Source organism: Sebastes umbrosus, chromosome 10 (genome assembly GCF_015220745.1).
Source record: "Sebastes umbrosus isolate fSebUmb1 chromosome 10, fSebUmb1.pri, whole genome shotgun sequence".
NCBI classification, from domain to species: Eukaryota; Metazoa; Chordata; class Actinopteri; order Perciformes; family Sebastidae; genus Sebastes; species Sebastes umbrosus.
The window spans coordinates 10,720,333-10,739,315 of NC_051278.1; the positions used below are offsets into that span (position 1 = coordinate 10,720,333).

At 42.1% G+C, this 18,983-nt stretch overlaps 1 protein-coding gene across 3 annotated transcripts in view; it reads left to right on the top strand.

Annotated features, from left to right (window-relative positions):
- LOC119495379 (inositol polyphosphate-5-phosphatase A) overlaps positions 1-18,983 on the top strand; it is a 169,151-nt gene that overhangs the window by 55,219 nt on the left and 94,949 nt on the right. For all 3 annotated transcript variants that reach the window (XM_037781770.1, XM_037781769.1, XM_037781771.1), the window contains 2 exons: positions 2,650-2,750; positions 3,043-3,130. In XM_037781770.1, coding sequence (XP_037637698.1) covers positions 2,650-2,750; positions 3,043-3,130 — 189 coding nt within the window. The remainder of the gene's footprint in view (positions 1-2,649; positions 2,751-3,042; positions 3,131-18,983) is intronic.

Genomic DNA, 18,983 nt, shown 5'->3' on the forward strand with positions numbered 1-18,983 from the left:
TTTAGTGCTTACACAATTCACCTGACACTTCAACTGAATCAACTTTTAATGGCCAAGTAAGTGTGAACACATACAAGGAATTTGTCTCCGGTATTTTGTTGCTGTCAAAGTACATACACAGAAATAGATATAACAACAACACAATGAAATTTGTAAAACGTAATGCAGGGTGCAAAGGGTACTGGAATAAATATAGAATGATTGATGTAAATGTTGCTTTATATGTGAGGTAGGTGGATATGACAGTGTATACATATATGTTTATATAGATAATGATGATATTAACATGTTAAAGAACAGTAATTGAAGTGGTAAAGTAGATGCTTGGTGTTTTAGGGTTATTGCACATGGATTTTCCGGGCACTAGTATGGACCGATGTTAGCTGCTCATCAGAGTGTCGTCCTGTGGGAAGAAACAGTTTTTGTGTGTGGTAGTTTTGGCGTGCAGTGCTCTGTAGCACCTCCCAGAGGGGAGAAGTTTGTACGGGTTGTGTCCAGGGTGTGAAAGGTCAGGGGGTTTCAGTTTATGAGACTTCATCTGGCGCCAATTTCTTTAACTGAAATTTCCAATTTATTATCACCTATGCTGGGACTGAAACTTCAACTCCTTTCAGCACTTCACTTCAACTTCACCAATTGCTTACACTTAAGTTGACACTAAAACTTAACTCATTGTTGACACTCGAACACTCGTACTTCTTTCAGCTCTTCCATTTTTAATTGCTAGTTCAGCTGCCACTTCAACTGCAACTTCACAACATTTTCAGCAGAGAACACACTTCAGTTTTTTCTGAAATTGAGCCTTCTCTAGTTTCTCTAGGTTTATGTGTCTTTTAATACATGTATCACATGAAGCGTCACATGGTCTTCTCTCTGATCAAAATGAAAACAACAAAAACCACGATGAAGATAAGACCACAACATGATAAAACACATGAAGGATCTTTCTGGATGTTTGCTGTTATCACTGAGTAAAGGCTTGATTTGCCTGTTAAGCAAACGCACAGTTTGACAAATATGTAATTTAGACAAATGGGAACCTCCTTGGAATTTAAATGTTTGTCAAAAATCAAGTAATTGTAAGATGGAGAGAGAAAAAGAGAGAGGATGAGAGGACACACGTCCATATCAAACACATCCTAGTGAGGTTGAGAAATGGTCCCATATGGCAGCACTGTTAGCCAGGGCAGCTGTCACTGTCTGAGGGTTGTTTAGAGAGGCCACTGCTGTCGTTACCCATCATAAAATCATGTTTTATAGATACAATATTTGGCATGTCAATATTTCGGTGACTACTCGACTCAAATGTCAACAGAGTTTCTTGTTAACAGTGGTTCCTTTTAATTGGATCACAGGCTTGCTCTCTGCCAAAGTAAAGTAAGGTCACTGGTTGATGCTGTTTGGTTTCGGACTGATAGCGTTGGCGATTCTAGTAATGAAATTACCACCTGGATACTGTCTGTTTGCCAGCGTCGACCTGAATTTACAGCCTGGAAAGATAAATAAAATGCAGTCGATTAACACAAGCACGTGCGTGTTAGTGTGCACACACACACACATACACACGTCCCACACGGTCACATTGGAGTCTGACATTAGTTGCCGGCTCCTTGAGAGTGTGACCTTTTCTATCGTGAGTTTGATAGGTCCACTAATCTTTCCAAGTTTGAGCCGCTGTAGGTCCCCGCTCCTGGGTCATCGGGCTAAGTGACAAGCCATAGGTTGATGGAAAATCCATAGTGTTATTGCCATACATTACTTTTATTTGATTGGGCCTGTATGTGAGCATAATGCAACGGCCGAGGTGGGGTGCAGTAGCTCCGTTCGGGTCCGGGGACCATTTGTCCCTCCTCCTCCTCCACCCCCCTCAACCCCCAACACCCTGTGACATTGATGTATGTTCTCTGCCCACCATCCATAGGCCCGACCCTGTGAGTGCTTGTGAGCGCTGTAAATCACTTGGTGGTATTGATTTTTCCATTAGAGGTCAGCCACCCTGAACACCTCTGACAGGGTGCTCACAAACACCTCGCTGTGTGTAAGAGGGAATGGTTAAAGGAGAGCAACATGAGGTCACGTGACTCTGGGTGGGATAGCTGGCAGGAACCGTAACACTTTTTTATAACCACCAATTTATATTAATTACATAACATGCAACTGCTTTTTTTTCTATAACAGCCTGTATTTGCTGGAGTCTTGCCCACGTTGTAATAAGCTTTCCTGCAGCAGTGGAGTTGTTCTTCTAGTGAGTGATGTGTCGCTGACGTGTGAGCATCTGTAACACCCTGCTGGACACGCACACAGTGTTGCAGGCACATCCCCGATGGTAGATGAAGAGGGGCCGACGTTGTGCTTGTGCAACAAGCTCACTAAGTGCCTTCTGCCTACATTAGCAAGGCACTTTGTCTTGTGTAAATATGGTAGCGTGTCACAGAGTCGAGTTAGCAAGAATTGTAGCGGCCCAGGCTGCCGCGCTCATTTAGGTTTCTCGCTCGACTGAATAATTCAACTTAAAGGTTTGTTTATTATGAGCAAATGAGCTTACTGTAGTGTTGTTTCAGCTGTTATGGGTGCCCTTGCGCTGACAAATAAAGTGCAGTGGAACTGTCCCTTTTTCACCTGTGTTTTTTCCTCTCTCTTCCCTTACAGACGGTACAGTCACACAAGCCTCACTTCTTGGCCGTGCACTGTCAGGAGGTGGGTGGGAAGAACTATGAGGCGTCCATGTCCCACGTGGATTGTTTTGTCAAGTAAGTATTTTGCTCATGGTGTGGTCATTTGCCTAATTGTTTTGATTGTAATGGTGATAGCTGAGCAGTTTCTATGATAAAGAAACACCCCCTTTAATGTGGAACGTGCAGGAGTCGTTTGCTTTAAACTGGCGGACTGCTCCCCCCACTGGTCGCATCACAGCTGTACGTCAGCACAGCAAAATATGTGGCTTTCTTTTAAAATAATATGGCTTATAGTGTTAATCTTGGACCAGGATAAATATTAACTGAGTTATTTTAAACATCTGCGTGTGTGTTTTGTGTCCATCAGGGAGCTGTTGTCCAGTGAGGCCATGAGGGAGTACAGCAGAGCCCGCGTCTACCTCGATGAGAACTACAAATCCCAGGAGCATTTCACTGTAAGTGCTGTTTGATATGTTGATGGTGCATTCACATTCTAGGAGAAAGTACACACAAACTCTTGGGATTTGATGTGGTTTTCATCCAAGCGTACATTCATTGAATTAGGGATGAATCAAAGACTCAGCAGTTCAGTTAGATTTGTCTGCATTTTGGTTCAAGATTTTATTCCTTGATTCTATCTATTTAAAAAAACAGGATTTTATTCGTGACTGATCAGCCAAAACTGTATACACATTAGATAAAATAATACCTTTTTCCCACCAAAATTGGCGCATATATGCGGGTTTTTTAAACACAGGAAATCCCACTAAAAATAGGCGATAGACTCCTTTCCCATTGCGAGTATGCCGTACTGTTGCAGTGGCCTTTCTGTTTTTTTCCCTGCTGTGTCAAGTTCGACGTCTCGAATGGCACTGGAAGCAGGGTAAGTAAACAGTGAAAAAAGTATGGTGGTTACTTCTTCTTTTTCTTATTTATATCTGTTCCTTATTCAGTTTCCCTTTCAAACTCTCAAACCAGAGTTTGTGATTGTTGGAACAGTGGAAAGACTAACAGAGACTGTTTCGATGAGTTTTTATCTTGTGTCTGTCGAGTTTGAATGAAGTGTGTTTTATGACGATCAGAGATGTAAAATGACTGTTGTCTGATTGGAATCCCTGATGATTTTATTTATTATATATTCATTTCAACCAGCGTCACATAGTATTGCACCAAAAAAGGGGCGAATATTTGCGTGTCCACCCGGGTATCATGATTCCATCTCTGCCGATGGGAGCCGATAACTACCCATGAATACTGCAGAGTCATTTGTCCCAGGAATGAATGTTGATTGTAAACTTTCCAACTAAAGACAAAAGCCAGATGTTAGTGGGCTGTTAGTGAGTTGTTTTATTCCAGTGGGAAAGGGGCTTTAGAATAACATGAAAAAGACCTTATTCTCCTAAAAAGTGGAAAACAGACAGCAGAATTATTAGATGTAGTTCAAAAATAAAACACAAAAAGTCACTATTACACTTTTATGCTAAATTGTACTCTTTGACAGACCCCCCTTTCTCTGAATTCTCTAACAAGGAAACATCTCAGACAGTGACATGTTTCATCATCATCACACACGTCATGTCATGATCACAGCTCTCAAATGAGGACACTGTGGTGGAATTTTAGCTTGTGGGTAAAATTGCAACATTCATTTACTGTAGATAGAAGATAAACTGTCACACACTATATAGCATGCATGTTAGGTGTGAAAAGGCCGAGTGTGGTTTTCAGATGCAGCCAAAGTCCATAGAAAACTTGAAGCAAGATGTTCGATTTTGGATGGCTTACGATGAGTTCAAATTCAAGAATGCATCATTGAAGGGGTTTGACATATTAAGATCTGAATCCAGCAAGATGGACAAAAGTACAAACATGACACAAGAACCGCAAAATGTCATAAGCTGCTGGCCTGCAGCTGTTGGTTGATGTAAAGAAAAGCATATAAATGGTTGATGGGATCTACTCGTTGTGTTGTGCATAGAGAGGCATTGCATGGAATAAATGAACTCGAGACGGAAATCCCACTTTAAAGGAATATTTCACCCTTAAAATTACCATTTCTATGTCAATTACTCACCCCGTGTTCCCTTGAATTCTTGAAGAAAACATTGTTTTTCTCGCATGCCTCCACGGTGAACGAAGAATAAAAAAACAGAGAAAAATCTTGATGAATTGAAGTAAACGGTGGCCAGGTTTAACAACAGCAAAACTATATCAAAACATCCGTTTACAAACTCTCACACAACTCGTGCAATATAAGCCAAGACTCATTTATCCAGTCGTATGCTCACTACCTCCCAACTTGCTATTTAAAACACTTTGGACTCGTCTGGACTCACATAGACTTGCAGCGCGGAAGCATGAGACAGTTGTGGTGGAAGTGTTTTAATTAGTACGATTTTAGCGAAGATGCATGTGTTTGGGAAGTAGTGAGCATACAACTGGATAAATGAGACTTGGATTATACTTACATGAGTTGTGAGTTTGTAAACAGATGTTTTGATGTAGTTTTGCTGTTGTTAAACCTGACCTCCATTTACTTCAATTCATCAAGGATTTACTCCGTTTTTTGATTCTCCGTTCACCGTGGAGGCATGAGAGAAAAACAAAGTTTTCCTCAAAAATTCAAGGTAACACTGGGTAAGTAATTGATATGCAAATGGTCATTTTAAGGGTGAAGTATTGCTTTAATATACCAGTATACTTTACCCTTTGCCTGCCACTTTTCCCTCAATATGTAGTGACAGCAGATGTCCACAAGATGGCAGTAGATACTTTGAAATGTTTTTGCTGTAAGAGCTCAGCTTAGAACTTGTTAAATGTTTTGGGACTTTATTGCTTCTCTATTAATCATCAGGATTTATTAACAAATCATGGATTCCTTTGCATTATCTTAAGTATCAATACAGTAATTAAATAATTTAGTAATAATAATAATAATAATAATTTTATTTATGGAGCACTTTTCAAGCCATAAGCACAAAGTGTTTTTCAAGCAAATTCAAAGCATAAACAATAGAATAGGTTAATAACAATAGAAAAAGTAACAGTAGAATAGGTTAACAATACATATCCATACATTCACATATTGCACATCATGCACATATACGTATATCCACACACAAGCATACAAAATAACCCTCAATGTCAGCTATTCGGAAAAGCCGTTCTATAAAAGTATGTTTTAAGACAAGATTTAACAGAGTCAGCTGATATATGTGGAATTATACTTTGGTATGATAGGCCCTTAAATGTTGGTGAATGACCCTTTTCATTCGTTTACTTGTTCCACAGCTGAGTAGATGTTTTGTATATTTTGGCCTCTTGGTGGAGCCAGATACTCAGACCTAACAGCTGTAGCAGAGGATTTCTGTAACCATTCAGTGCTTCCTTTACAAGGAAACCTGCAGTTTTATGTCCAATGCTTAATTGACAGACTACAGGTATATCAGATTATCATCTCAGGAGATTATGTGATAAAATACCCATATAGAGAGAGGTCCAGATGTGGACTGCGGTCCCAGTTTGTCTGTGATCACCGAGTTGCGTGTGCCTTCTCGATTCTCCTCCATGATTTCGGCGTTATCACCACGCTACGCTGCACCTCCACAAACGCTCATAAATCACAGCAACCACTGAGTCACATTTGCTCTTTTCAAAAAAATATTACAAACATTGGCCTTTAGAAAAATATAATTATCTGCCATTTCATATAAGTGCCGCTAATATCCCGGCATTACGAGCTGTTTATTTAATGGTGTTTGTCTATGGATTAACCTTTTTGTTGTATTTTCATTTCCATCAAATAGAGATGGTGCTTCTCTTTGTGAACCAGTCGGTGGAAAGGGAAACATCTGATGTGCTTTCTATGATGTTGATATTGAAATCCTGGCAACAGTAAATATGAAGAGACTCCAGTCTTTCTCACACAGGGCTTGCCATTTAGCTTTGATGACATCACCCGTATTTGTTTTTCTCAATCTTCGATTTCTTTCCCCCTGTGCTCCGGGGGTAATTGTTTGTTGTCTGCCCTGCCTGTCAATTTTCAGATAATGTAAGTGGGAACACTTTTCTGGGTCCAGAGCTTCCACTTTCTATGAGCGTGTGTGTTTTCGTATGCAGCTACGTAGTTTCTTTTGGAAGTAGAGGAGTGAATGTTTTGGATGAGTGTAGTAATGTAGCGGGTGTCTGGTAAAGGCCAGTGAGATTGTTTACATGCCTGCCCAGTGTGAGAGCGTGTTTGAACTGCATGTCAGTGAAAGAGAGGAACGGGATTGATAAATGAACGTGTGAAATTCTGTTACGAGAGACACTTGTTTTTTTTTGCAACTGTGATTACAGCTGAAAAAAATTAATCAATTAGAGGACGACTGACACAAACTTAATCAGCAACGTTTTAAGCAAAAACGCAAAAAAATTCACTGGGACCCGTTTCTCAGATGTGAATGTTTGCTGTTTTTCTATGATAATTAATTGTAGGGCTGTCCTCAACTAAAGAAGTTCTAAGTCCACTAACACTTTTTTGTTGATTTTATCGACTAATCGATTAGTTGATTAATCGACAGATCTGTAAAACTTCACAAAGAATCACATAAACAACTTTAAATCTGGTGTTTACCAGAGATGTGCTCATAACTTTCTTGGAAATAAGTCATTCAGCATGAAAAAAAGCATAAAAACGACCAATACTCTTATTTTTTTTTTTTTTTTTACTATTTTCTGACATTTTATGGAGCAAAAGATAAATCTAGAAAATATTCGTCATTTAATTGGTAATGAAAATAATCATTAGTTGAAGCCATAACTGTGCTTGAATCTGAAGAAATGATAAAAACCATAAATATCTATTTAACAAGTGGACTTTGGTGTCTTTGAATGGCATTTTTTCAAATACTAAATAAACCAAACCCCCTTTAGGGGTTTTGACAGTTTGAAATTATAAAAAAATAATCAGTTATTTAGTCAGAAAAGTGGACCTGAAATTAACTTCTGTGTTATTTGTTGAACAAAAATTGTTTCTTGTTGTTTCTTTACTCCTCTATGACAGTAAACTGAATATCTTTGAGTTGTGGACAAAACAAGACATCTAAGGACATCATCTTGGTCTTTGGGAAACACTGATCATAATTTTTTACTGTTTTCTGAGCTTTTATAGACCAAACTACTTATCGAATAATCAAGAAAATAATCATTAGTTGTAGCCCTAAATCAGACAGATTCCCCCCAAAATCCAACCTGCTGATACATAATCTAAAATGCAGCGTAGAGGCTGGAGTGAGCTCTAGCCTCGTCTGTTTACTGCATCTTAATTCCTCTAAATTAAACTGTAATAATGTCTTGATGTTAAAATGCTACATGTAACACCGTGGTGCTGAATCTGAACAATGAGCGGTGGAGGCGAGCCGGAGCTCCTCCTCTCCTCCCAGAGGAAGGCAGCACTGATGGGGAGAGCTTGACTGACACGTCCCCCCTACGGCTGAGCCCAGACCTGCTGTTTTACAGCCCTGTTAAGGTATACAGCAGGTAAAATGTCAATTAGGAAGGCCCGCCCTGATAACTCAACTCCCAATCCACTTGTTCTTGGCCATTAATATTTATGGTGGGCCTGGCCCTGGAGCTGCAGCCCGTGTCATCTGGAATGATGTGCGCTGTAACGTTACCCCTTCCTGACACACACTCGTACTCCGGTGTCCGTACGGCTTAACAGAAAACGCCTGCAAAAACCCGGCGTATGCACAAACACACATCTAGCACTGTCACACACTCTAATCAACCTATCCACATACACAGACAGTGACACACACACACTGCCTCCTCAGCCCTCAGTTGTTCCAGGGCATTTTAATGGGAAATTAAAGGCATCCCTCATGTCTGTGGTCTGCAGGACAGGAACGAGAGCAGCGACGGAGGATAAATCAGCCTCTGTGGCTTGACAGGACACCGCTGTCTCCTTTTACCCTGTGGCTGTGTGTGTGTGTGTGTGTGTGTGTATGCATGTGTGTGTTTTGTACTTGCAACTGCTTTCACTCTAAGAGACAGTGTTATAGCATGCAAGCACTTTGTCCTGAGCAATTTGTGTCACGGATCTAAAACACTCGTACTGGAAGTTCAAAGCAAGTCTGTCTGCAGCCTTTGATTTCATTATCATGGGGTCGGCGTCTTATGTTAGAGCGTATACTAACTGGTCATAGACTCCTAATGAAAAGCAGGCGACAGTGTTAGTTTGAATCCCCTCTTAAAAGTAGTAAATCTTTACAGTAAATAAGATCCTCTAAGATCATCACATAATTAGAGAAGAGCAGAAGAAACAACAGAAAGACAGACTAAATCCTTACAGGGAACTAGAGCTGCCCCCTCTTAGTCAATTAGTCGGTCGCTTTGGTCTCAGTTGACTAAGATTTCTTTAGTAGATTAGTTGTTTTTTATGCTTTTTTTTTCATGCTGAATGACCTATTTCCAAGAAACTTATGAGCAAAGCTCTGGTAAACACCAGATTTAAAGTGGTGCTTTTGTGTGATTCTTTGTGTAAAAACTGAATATCTCTGAGTTGTGGACAAAACAAGTCTTTTGAGGACGTCATCTTGGGCTTTGGGAAACACTGATCAACGTTTTTCACCACTTTCTGACATTTTTATAGACCAAACAACTTATCAGTTAATCGAGAATATAATCGACAGATTTGCTGGCGCTAGAGGAACAGTATACTTGTCAAAAGACACAACGTATAATGTAGAACAGACCCATGAAGGTTTGCTGCTGACAAAACCCAAGTCTTTATTGAGGTGGACTTCTTGGACTTCTTAAATAGGGCTGCAACTAACGATTATTTTCATTGTTGATTATTCTGTCGATTTAATTTCTCGATTAATCGATTAGTTGTTTGGTCTATAAAACATCAGAAAATGGTGAAAAAATGTCCGTCCAGTGTTTCCCAAAGCCCAAGATGACGTCCTTAAATGTCTTGTTTTGTCTACAACTCAAAGATATTCTGTTTACGTTCATAGAGGAGTAAAGAAACCAGAACATTTTCACATGTAAGAAGCTGCAATCAGAGGATTTTGACAAATGCTCAAATCAATTAATCGATTATCAAAATAGTTGGCGTTTAATTTAATAGTTGACAACTAATTGATTAATCGATTAAATGTTGCAGCTCTAGTCTTGTTTTACAAACAATTAGCTGTTTTTGCTCAACAAAAAACACACAAGTTCATTTCAGGTCCATCTTTCTGGTTAAATAACTGGCTCTAGATTTTCAGACTTTCAAAACCTTAAAAGGGGATTTGGTTTATTTAGTATTTGAAAAAAATGTCAGTCAAAGACACCAAAGTCCACATGTTAAATAGATTGTTTTTTTTATAATTTCTTCAGATTGAAGCACAGTTATGGCTTCAACTAATAACTGATTAATTAATTATCAAAATAGTTGGCAATTAATTTAATAGTCGACAACTGATCGATTAGTCATTGCAGAGCTAGCTGGTTTAAGGTAGAGAAACCCTACCTATAGTCTCACGTTGTAAACTGAAGGCCTTTCTACAGAATGATTAACAGCATCAGCTCGATGCCTAATTTTTGCGTTTCCTACCCAAACTGCCGGAAACTGATCTGTGGTCAGTCGAGCAGCGCTGTCAGTAGCTGCTCCAGAGGTGAGTCCTTAATTCTCCTCCAGGCAGCGTGCTGTAATGCAATCATCAGTACCGCTCTCTGCTCGGCCAGGAATTTATGAACACTTAGTGTCCCTCTGTGCTGACAGGGCCTCAGCCTGAGTGTGTTTACGGTATTACCCAGAAATGCGTGTCACTCGCATTTATCGCCCACTTTTTTTTTTTTTTTCTTTAACTGCATCCTATATCACCCCCCCCTGTTCCATCTTTTTTTTTATGATGAAACAAAACCAGGTTGCATATAGAGATTATATACTTTCCAGAGAGAGTGGGGTCATAGAGGAGGGGTCTCTGTGTACAGAGTGTTGGTTTTACACACAGAGGTTAACTATCAAGAGCAGCCCTCCTCCTCTTCCTCCCTCCTCCACCTCTCAGCTGTGCGTTTAAACACACCGCGGCAGCCGTATAAGCAGGTTAAAATATTGCTAACTAAATCTAAGAGAGCTCTTATTTCAATATGGTGAGAAGTACGGCACCGACTGAGGCCACTTGAATGGAGTAGATGTCAGCGCGGTAATACGGCCGGGCCATAACTCTCCACGGCCATCACTCATACTCTCAGGGCAGACATAAGTGCACACACACACACACATATATATAGTGACGAAGATGAATAAACACTGACGCAAGCACGCACGTCGAAGCTCGCACACACACACTGAGGACACGGGGTTGAGCGACAATCAATGAATCTGCCATCAGACGTGAGTTATGAGGCAGAGAGAGTGGGCATTCCCTGTGTGAAAATATTTTTGACTGAAAATGTAGATATAATTAATAGATTGTGTAAAGAGGTTGATGCATTTATTACAAGGAGTCAGATCTGGTGGGGGGGGGAGACTGAGACTTTTGGCCTTCTGGATCGCCTGCGAACACACACCTCCTCATAAACAGCGCTCTGATAAAGTGGTTGTGTGTGTGTGTTTGGATCTAGTTGTGTTGGAGGTGGAGGTGTTGTTGTCCTGCGGTGGAGGGTGGGATGTTGTGGGGGTAGGGGTGGGGGGTCTCCAGCCACAGATAATGATGTGATTCCAGCATGAGGCGGGCCGGGTGTACCTCGCCACCGTCCATTATGATGTGCGGCCCCCAGCCACCGAGGGGGCAGAGTGAAGGTGAGCCTGTCATATCGATCTTTTTAGTGCTAAAATATGAGCCACTTTACTCTGCTCCCCGGCGCAGTGATGTGAAAAATAATAACTCGGACCCAAATTAAAAATATTGATCGCTTAGGAGGTGTTGAGAGCAAATAAACACCCTCTGAAGGATTTTTATCCCCCCCCTCCTTCCACCTCCCTCTTTCCCTCCTCCTCCCTCCTCCGTCTTGTTTCCCCGCCCAGTGAAAGGGCCGGGTCAGGGATGGCGGCTGGCTGAACTGTAAAAATATCACACCATGTTGTTGTTCAGTAGTCTTCATAATAATAACCTACCAGGCTCTTGATGCTCTTTATTGTTCCCAGACACAAATCAACAAGCTACTCTCTAACACTGATTGATCGGGTTTTGACTCCATAATCTGGTATTAGCTCGGCTCCACACACACACACACACACACACACACACACACACACACACAGACACCATCCACCGGTCATAATTTTTTGCACATCCGAGCTTGACTTTTTTATCCCTTCTCGCTGTAACAGATGAGCTGACACGGGGCCATCAAACGGGTGGGAAAACAATTGCCACAAGGTTAATTTTATTGCCTGCTCCATGCATTTGTGAGCAGGCGGGAGGTGTCCTCTGCCCGGGTCCTGATGAATGGCCGCGCCGAGCAGGCAGGAATGAAAATGAGAGGGGAGAGGCCAGGCGTGGGGGGGAGCCCGAGTCCCCACCTGAAATTGAAATTTTTCTGACACGCTCAAAATTGGTATTCTGATATATAAGAGAGGCGATGTTCCATTTAGTTTGATGATGAAGGCCGTCATGTGTCCCACTCAATTGCATTTTACGACACCCACTTTACCTCGCACATCCGAAGAAGGTTAATATCCGCACATCCTAAATGGTGGATGTCAGATTGTCTGTAGGAAAATAAACTACTTAGTGTATCTAAATGCTGTCGTAATACTTGGCTGTCCCGCGAGCAGCACTATTGATTGTCTACAAGGACGTTTGTTCTGTTTTGGGGCCAAAGCGGGATGAATAGATATTTGATGGAGCGTGGAGAGCGGGGTTGGACCAGCGTCTGCATCTCAGTGCTGCTGTGTCAGTGGGGATGAGAGCCAGGCGTCGGGGAGAATCACATGCTGCCTGTTGACATCAGTGAGAGCGAGCGGGGCCCGGAGCTGGCGATATCTCCGCTTCCCTCTTGAGCCGGGTCCTGTTGCTGAAAGCTCACTCTTGCCTACTGGCATCAGGCCCTCACTCTCTCTCTCTACATGTATACCTACTGATATAAGGCTATCTCCGGCCAGCACTTTGCCCGTATGTATCGATCTTTCCTCCGCCACCGGCTGTAGCTGCTTCATTTGCATGGCCCAGCTGACCTATTATATTCCCATTAGCTAATCTCTCAGCTTTGATTTCCATAATCCTCTGTCTATTGAGAGCCCTCACAGCTCTCACAGTCCCGCTCTCCAAGGAGAAAAAAACACCCCCAATAACCCCACCCCGGTCACTTTACCCTCCAAAATCTGCACAGCAACATACATCACATACACACACACATGCATATATAGATTTAAACACTGCAATAATGCCGTATTATCCTGTATTATTGTGTATTATTGTGTATTATTGCCAGTGGTGCAACTATAAGGGATCTTTTAAAAACTTAATAAAAACTTAAATACTAACTTACTTACTTAAAGGATCAGTGTGTAACTTTTCAGGGGATCTATTAGCAGAAATGGAATATAATATTCATAACTATGTTTTCATTAGTGTATAATCACCTGAAACTAAGAATCATTGTGTTTTCGTTAGCTTAGAATGAGTCTTTCATATCTACATAGGGAGCGGGTCCTCTTCACGGAGTCCTCCATGTTGCTCCGCCATGTTTCTACAGTAGCCCAGAACAGACAAACCAAACTCTGACTCTAGAGAGAGCCTTTAGCGTTTTTACGTTACCTGAACGCTACCGTAGCTCTCCAACGTGCTTGTGAAACTGCGGCAACGTGAGCCGCTGAGTGCAAAACTGTGGTACCGCTGGCCGCCGTCTGACTTCGGTATGACCTATGGAAGGATGGCCTCTGAGCGAGGTGAACATCATTACCAGGGTTTTGCACTCGGCAGCTCACATAACCGCAGTCTTAGAAAGGGAGGAGTGAGCGGAGGGGTACTCTGTTGGTTGCAATCTGCAACCACACCACTAGATGTTGCCAAATCCTACACACTGTACTTTTTAAGATAGTCCTGAACAAATGTTACCTTTAAATAGCGCTTGGCGTCTCTTTAAAAGTACCCTTTATCATTAATATGAATGTCAAGGCACAACACAAGGAACGTACTCCATACCATCATACTATTGACAAATTCAGACCATCCAGATACTTTTTTCAACAGATGAATTAAATAGATTTGCTGAGCATGAATTCTCCTTTTCATTGATGGCTGAAAACTGGCCAATACACCCTGGCATAGTAATGATGGAGCATTTTTCTGAGATTCACTTCATGCCTTCTCGATTTATAGACTTCTTAATTATCGGCCCTTTTAAAGTCTTTAAAGAGCTGTGAAAGCTAAATATTTAACATTTAAACAGGCAGCCATGGTGATGTTTTACTGAGTGGAAGTGTCTGTTATTTAGGAAAGTGTGTTTAACCCTCTAATCACTAATGCTATCACTAATGCATGCCAATAGGATATAGCGATGTGGATCAGCTATCACATCCACCTCCCACACCTCCGTCCCAGGGGCTCCCACTCATCCTCTCCTGGAAGACACATCCAGCGTGCCAGCAGGCCAAATTGACCTTAATCACCCTCAGCAGAGTTCTCTTGGAGCGATCGCTCACATTGATCAAAGAGGACCAACCACCTACCGCCCACTCTCCACCCTTGACACCCCCTCCTCTCCAAATGAGCTGATAATTAATAAGGGCTGGCTGTGCAAAACACCAGTCAACAGACGGCATGATGGATTGGACAGCTTGGATGCAAACCAACACAATGCCAAGCTTTTCTCCGGCCCCCGGGTGTCCTTTAGGCTGCGTGATCAGGCATGCACAGGAGCACCCGCCCTGCTAATTAAATACCCACAGGTTGCCCTTGTTTTTCAGCAGGGATGCTTTCTATCTGTTCACTATTGGCATGTATTTAATAATTCATGGGGCTGCATCACTGAGGACGGTGGTCAGGGTTTGTGCTGCACTGTTGCAGACTTTGTGATAAAGTCAGTTAGGTTTAATAGCTCTCAGCATAATGCATTTATGGAAAAAAATTCTTAGTCGACTAACACTCATATGATTTTGTTCTCAAATCGATTTGTTGATTTAATCATCAGATCTATAAAATTTAGTTTCTCCCCAAAGAATCACACGAAAGCACCACTTTAAATCTTGTGTTTACCAGAGATGTGCTCAGAATTTACTTGGAAGTCATTCAGCATGAAAAAAGCATTAAAAAAAACACAAAACGACCGCTAAGTTGACTATAGGGATGTCAGGAGAACTGATACTTCGGTACCAAGTCGATGCCAAAATTCTTAAAACGTGACGGTATTCTTTTTTTCTACAATGCCGCAGGTATTGTTTAGAGGCTAACGCCGTGTCGGAGAAGATAGCAAATGTGTTTGGGACGCGGTTAACTCACTATATATGATAATGCTACATAGCAAACAACAAATCTGTGTTGAAATCAGCAGGACGAGAGCTAGTTAACATTAGCTGTCAGCTCTCTGCAGGACTGTGTTGCTTACCGGCTGCAAACAGCTAACATTAACTAGCTGTCGTCTTGCCGATTTCAACACGGAAGATGACACATTACGATGCGTTCAGGCTCTATTCAGTAAAATGAGTATTAGGCTCAGTATTGGGTGAAGGTAAATTCTAACGTTATCATGATGTTGTTTGAAGGAGATGCTTTCACAGCAATATAAAATAGATATTAGAGAGGGGATTATGATCTGTTTAACTTCCTAAAAAAAAACAGTATGCACACGGTAATAATGGATGTTGAAGTACATGGGACTTATTGTTTTACTTTTGTTTTTTACCATGGTATCGAATTGGTATTGACATCGTGGAATTTTTACTGGTAATGGTATCGACTACTAAATTTCTGGTATTGTGACATCCCTAGTCAAATAAGGGTGGGCAACCCTAGAAAATGAACATGAAATGTTCAGTATTTGCTGTCTGATTGTTGATTAAATGTTTCTAAACCAACACCTACACTCTAAATGCTGATCATGTCAGATAAACATGGTGCATATTAGTAATAATGGTTATCATCCATCTGAACAGACCATCACACCACTGTGGGACATTTGCTGTTTAGCTGCTAAATAACAACCCCTTCAGGCCATTTCCTCTAACTGTCACTGAGGTGGTTCAGCATCGGCTGTCTGCTTTGTTGTTGAATGAGCTGAGCAGTGACGGACACATCCATGACTGATCTGTACCGCGGTGCTAATGATTTCCTTTTAATCCTCTTGTTTTGTCACCACGTGACTTGTTATGCTGCTAATTGTGCGATACGGGCGTTTTTCCAACAGAGGGAAATTCTGTTAGCTGCTTCATTAGACGGAGTCGGGCCTTCTGAAATGGACCGCTCGTCAACGGTGACAGTTTATGTCATTGTTGTGTGTTTCATTGTCATTTGGATCGCATTGAGGAAAATGAAGAAACAGGAAGAGGAAAGTGTAGGTCTGATGCTTAACGACGTTAGGTCGCGTCTCGGCACGGCAACAGCTGGAGTAGGAAGTGTGGTCGTCTGGCCCCTCGTTGGCCCCTAACCGGTGTGATTGGGTGTAATTGGTGAATCTGGTCCAAGAGGAGTGGAGGGTCACCGGCTATGGGTTGTGAGCCTGTCATAATAACAACCAACAATGTGATCATTTCATTTCCTTTTCACTTACACTTCACCTCACTTCACATGAGCCAGGACACACAAACACACACACATACTCAGAGACACACACAGGGACAAGGTTAATGTTGGGCCCCATTTATTTCACTCTAACAATGACTCTAAATAGCCTTTCAAAAGCGGAGTGAGGAGGGAGACAAAAATAATCGAATCACACAATTACTGCTCGGCTTCATTCTATAGTTAAGTGCATTTTTATTGTGTAACGTTTCTTTTTTCCCCCTGCACCCTCTCCCACCTCTCCCACCCACCGCTATTTTTCCTGCCTCCCTCGGCAAGCGTTCTCTCCCTGCCACTTCTCATCTAATATGGCCGTAATTGGGTTTGCTTGTACAAATCAGATTTCGGCAATTGGGTTATCCTCCTCTGAAATTGGAGAGGTCTCTGGGCTGGCATGGGTGGAGAGTTAATCTGCTTTTGTTAAGCCCTCCTTTTGGTGGCTGCGGCGGCAACGTCGCGCTGTGCCAGTTAAAGCGTTTTACCTGTCACTGTGGACGTGGCTCGTAATTTACCCCCCTCTTCAGAAAAAAAAAAAAAAATCTCCCCCCCCTACACACACACACACTTTCAGCCACCATCTGCTTCTCCTCGTGCAAATAATGACATTTGAATCGAGCATTAACAGGCTTAATTACTTTAAAATTGTCATTTTAATTTACACTGATATAGTATTGATCACACAAGCAGAGATTAAGGCCCTCAGTGGAGCGGTTGATGTGGAATTAAACAGGGCCGGGTCCTCCTGGGGCCCGCCTGGCCTGTCCTGCCGCAGCCAGAAGAGGAATGACATCCTCCCCCTAATGAACTGGCAGCATGCGCAGACATGAATTTCAGGCCCCGCTGGAGAAGGAGGGAAATAATGGGGTTTGGGGAGCCATGGCGGGTTATTCATTCACTGCCATGCACCAATTCTCCTGTGATTCATCCCTAGGCCCCCAGACCCCCACTGCCTGTTTGCCTGCCACATCCAGCCCGCCTGACCTTTCTCCCGCCTAAGTGTATATATATATCCCCCCCGTCCTCCGGGAGCACCTTGCCCCACGCCAGGTATCATGTACAGAAGCAAGGAACGGCGTTATGGTGGAGAGGGAGCAGGGGTGAAACACCTGCAGCGAGCCACCAGCCTCTAATCCAAACATCCCCCCCGGTGGTGGAAGTGCCGGTCCGTGATTCTCCCTCTCATCCCGGCTCACCGGCCTGTCTGAGGAGGACGACACTTTCCTGGGGAATTGATCTCCTCACTCGAGCCCGGTGTCACGCACGGCTGGTTAATATCAGGGGGGGGAAATCGTTACATTAAATCCGAGCAATTTCTCCCCCGGTTTGAAGAAAGCCTGTGCATGTCTCCGGTGTTGTGGAGTAATTATAGCAGTAGAAACAACCTCTTGACACCTGTCTCCAATGAACACACTCAAACAATCACACTCCTCACACAAGTGCCTTTAATGACTGGCTCTTAGAGTGAGCGGCCTGATAAGAATAAAGCCAGGGCTGCTGTGTGTAACGCTTTTCCACTTTTTACACACTTAAAGCACATTTTGTGAGGCAATGGTTGCAGTTTTTTTTGTGAATGGAGCAACAGTGAGTTATTTAAACCTCGTCATGCTCGATTTATTGATACATCGCAAGTAAAATATAATTCATAGCATTTTATTTCAAAATCTGTCAATCATTTTACCAGAGATGTTCTAGTTGTGAGAATGTTCCAAACACATGCTGTTGGATAACAGGTTAGTTAGTGTGTAGCCTACAGTTGGTAGAGCAGGTTGGCCATTAATGGTAAGGTTGGTGGTTTTATGTCTACAGTCAAAGTGTCCTTGAATAAGACACTGAACCCCAATTTGTGTAATGTTGGGCTGAACCAATTACTCGAGTAATTCGATTACTAAAAATTATCGACGCAAATTCTTTGCATCGAAGCTTAGTTTAATCCCCGCCCCTCCCGTCCACACCAACACCGGGGCGCAAGTTTGCGGAGGCGCTATCAACGGTACGCAGATTGATTTTGCGAGTGCACCTGAAGGTGGACACACAGGACTGTCACAAGCAATGTAATGTAATGTTGAGACATTTTAAATTACAGGGAAGTGAAATGATGTCCCCCATAGATGGTTTCCACTAGGTTTTAACAAAAATATTAAGAATACAATTTTGACTAAGTAAAATGAAGTCTGTTGATATTTTTTGCAGTATGTCAATGATCTTTGATGTACTACTTTATTGAAGTAAACATTCAACACGGTCAACAGTGGACCAGTAAGTCACTATACTGTATGTAAATATGTAGTCGCACAAAATGCAAAAATAAAGCATGAAGAGCTTTGCATAAGCGCCAGCTGCCGGCCAAACAGCTGACTATTTTATTATATTATTTATTTGTTCTAATAAAATAGTTTTGATTAACAAAATGCGATTCGTTATGCATGTACATTTTACGACCACTGGCCTCTGCTTCAAATCAATGCAAGCATGATGATAGAGAAACGTGCCTATCTGTCTGTATCAGTCCCGCCTGCCACATGCTCTATATGAATGTGTGCGCTCAGCAACTTGATGATCCAAAACCAAGCACCGCCCACCAGTCAGAGCAAACTTTCTCATTTTACAGCTA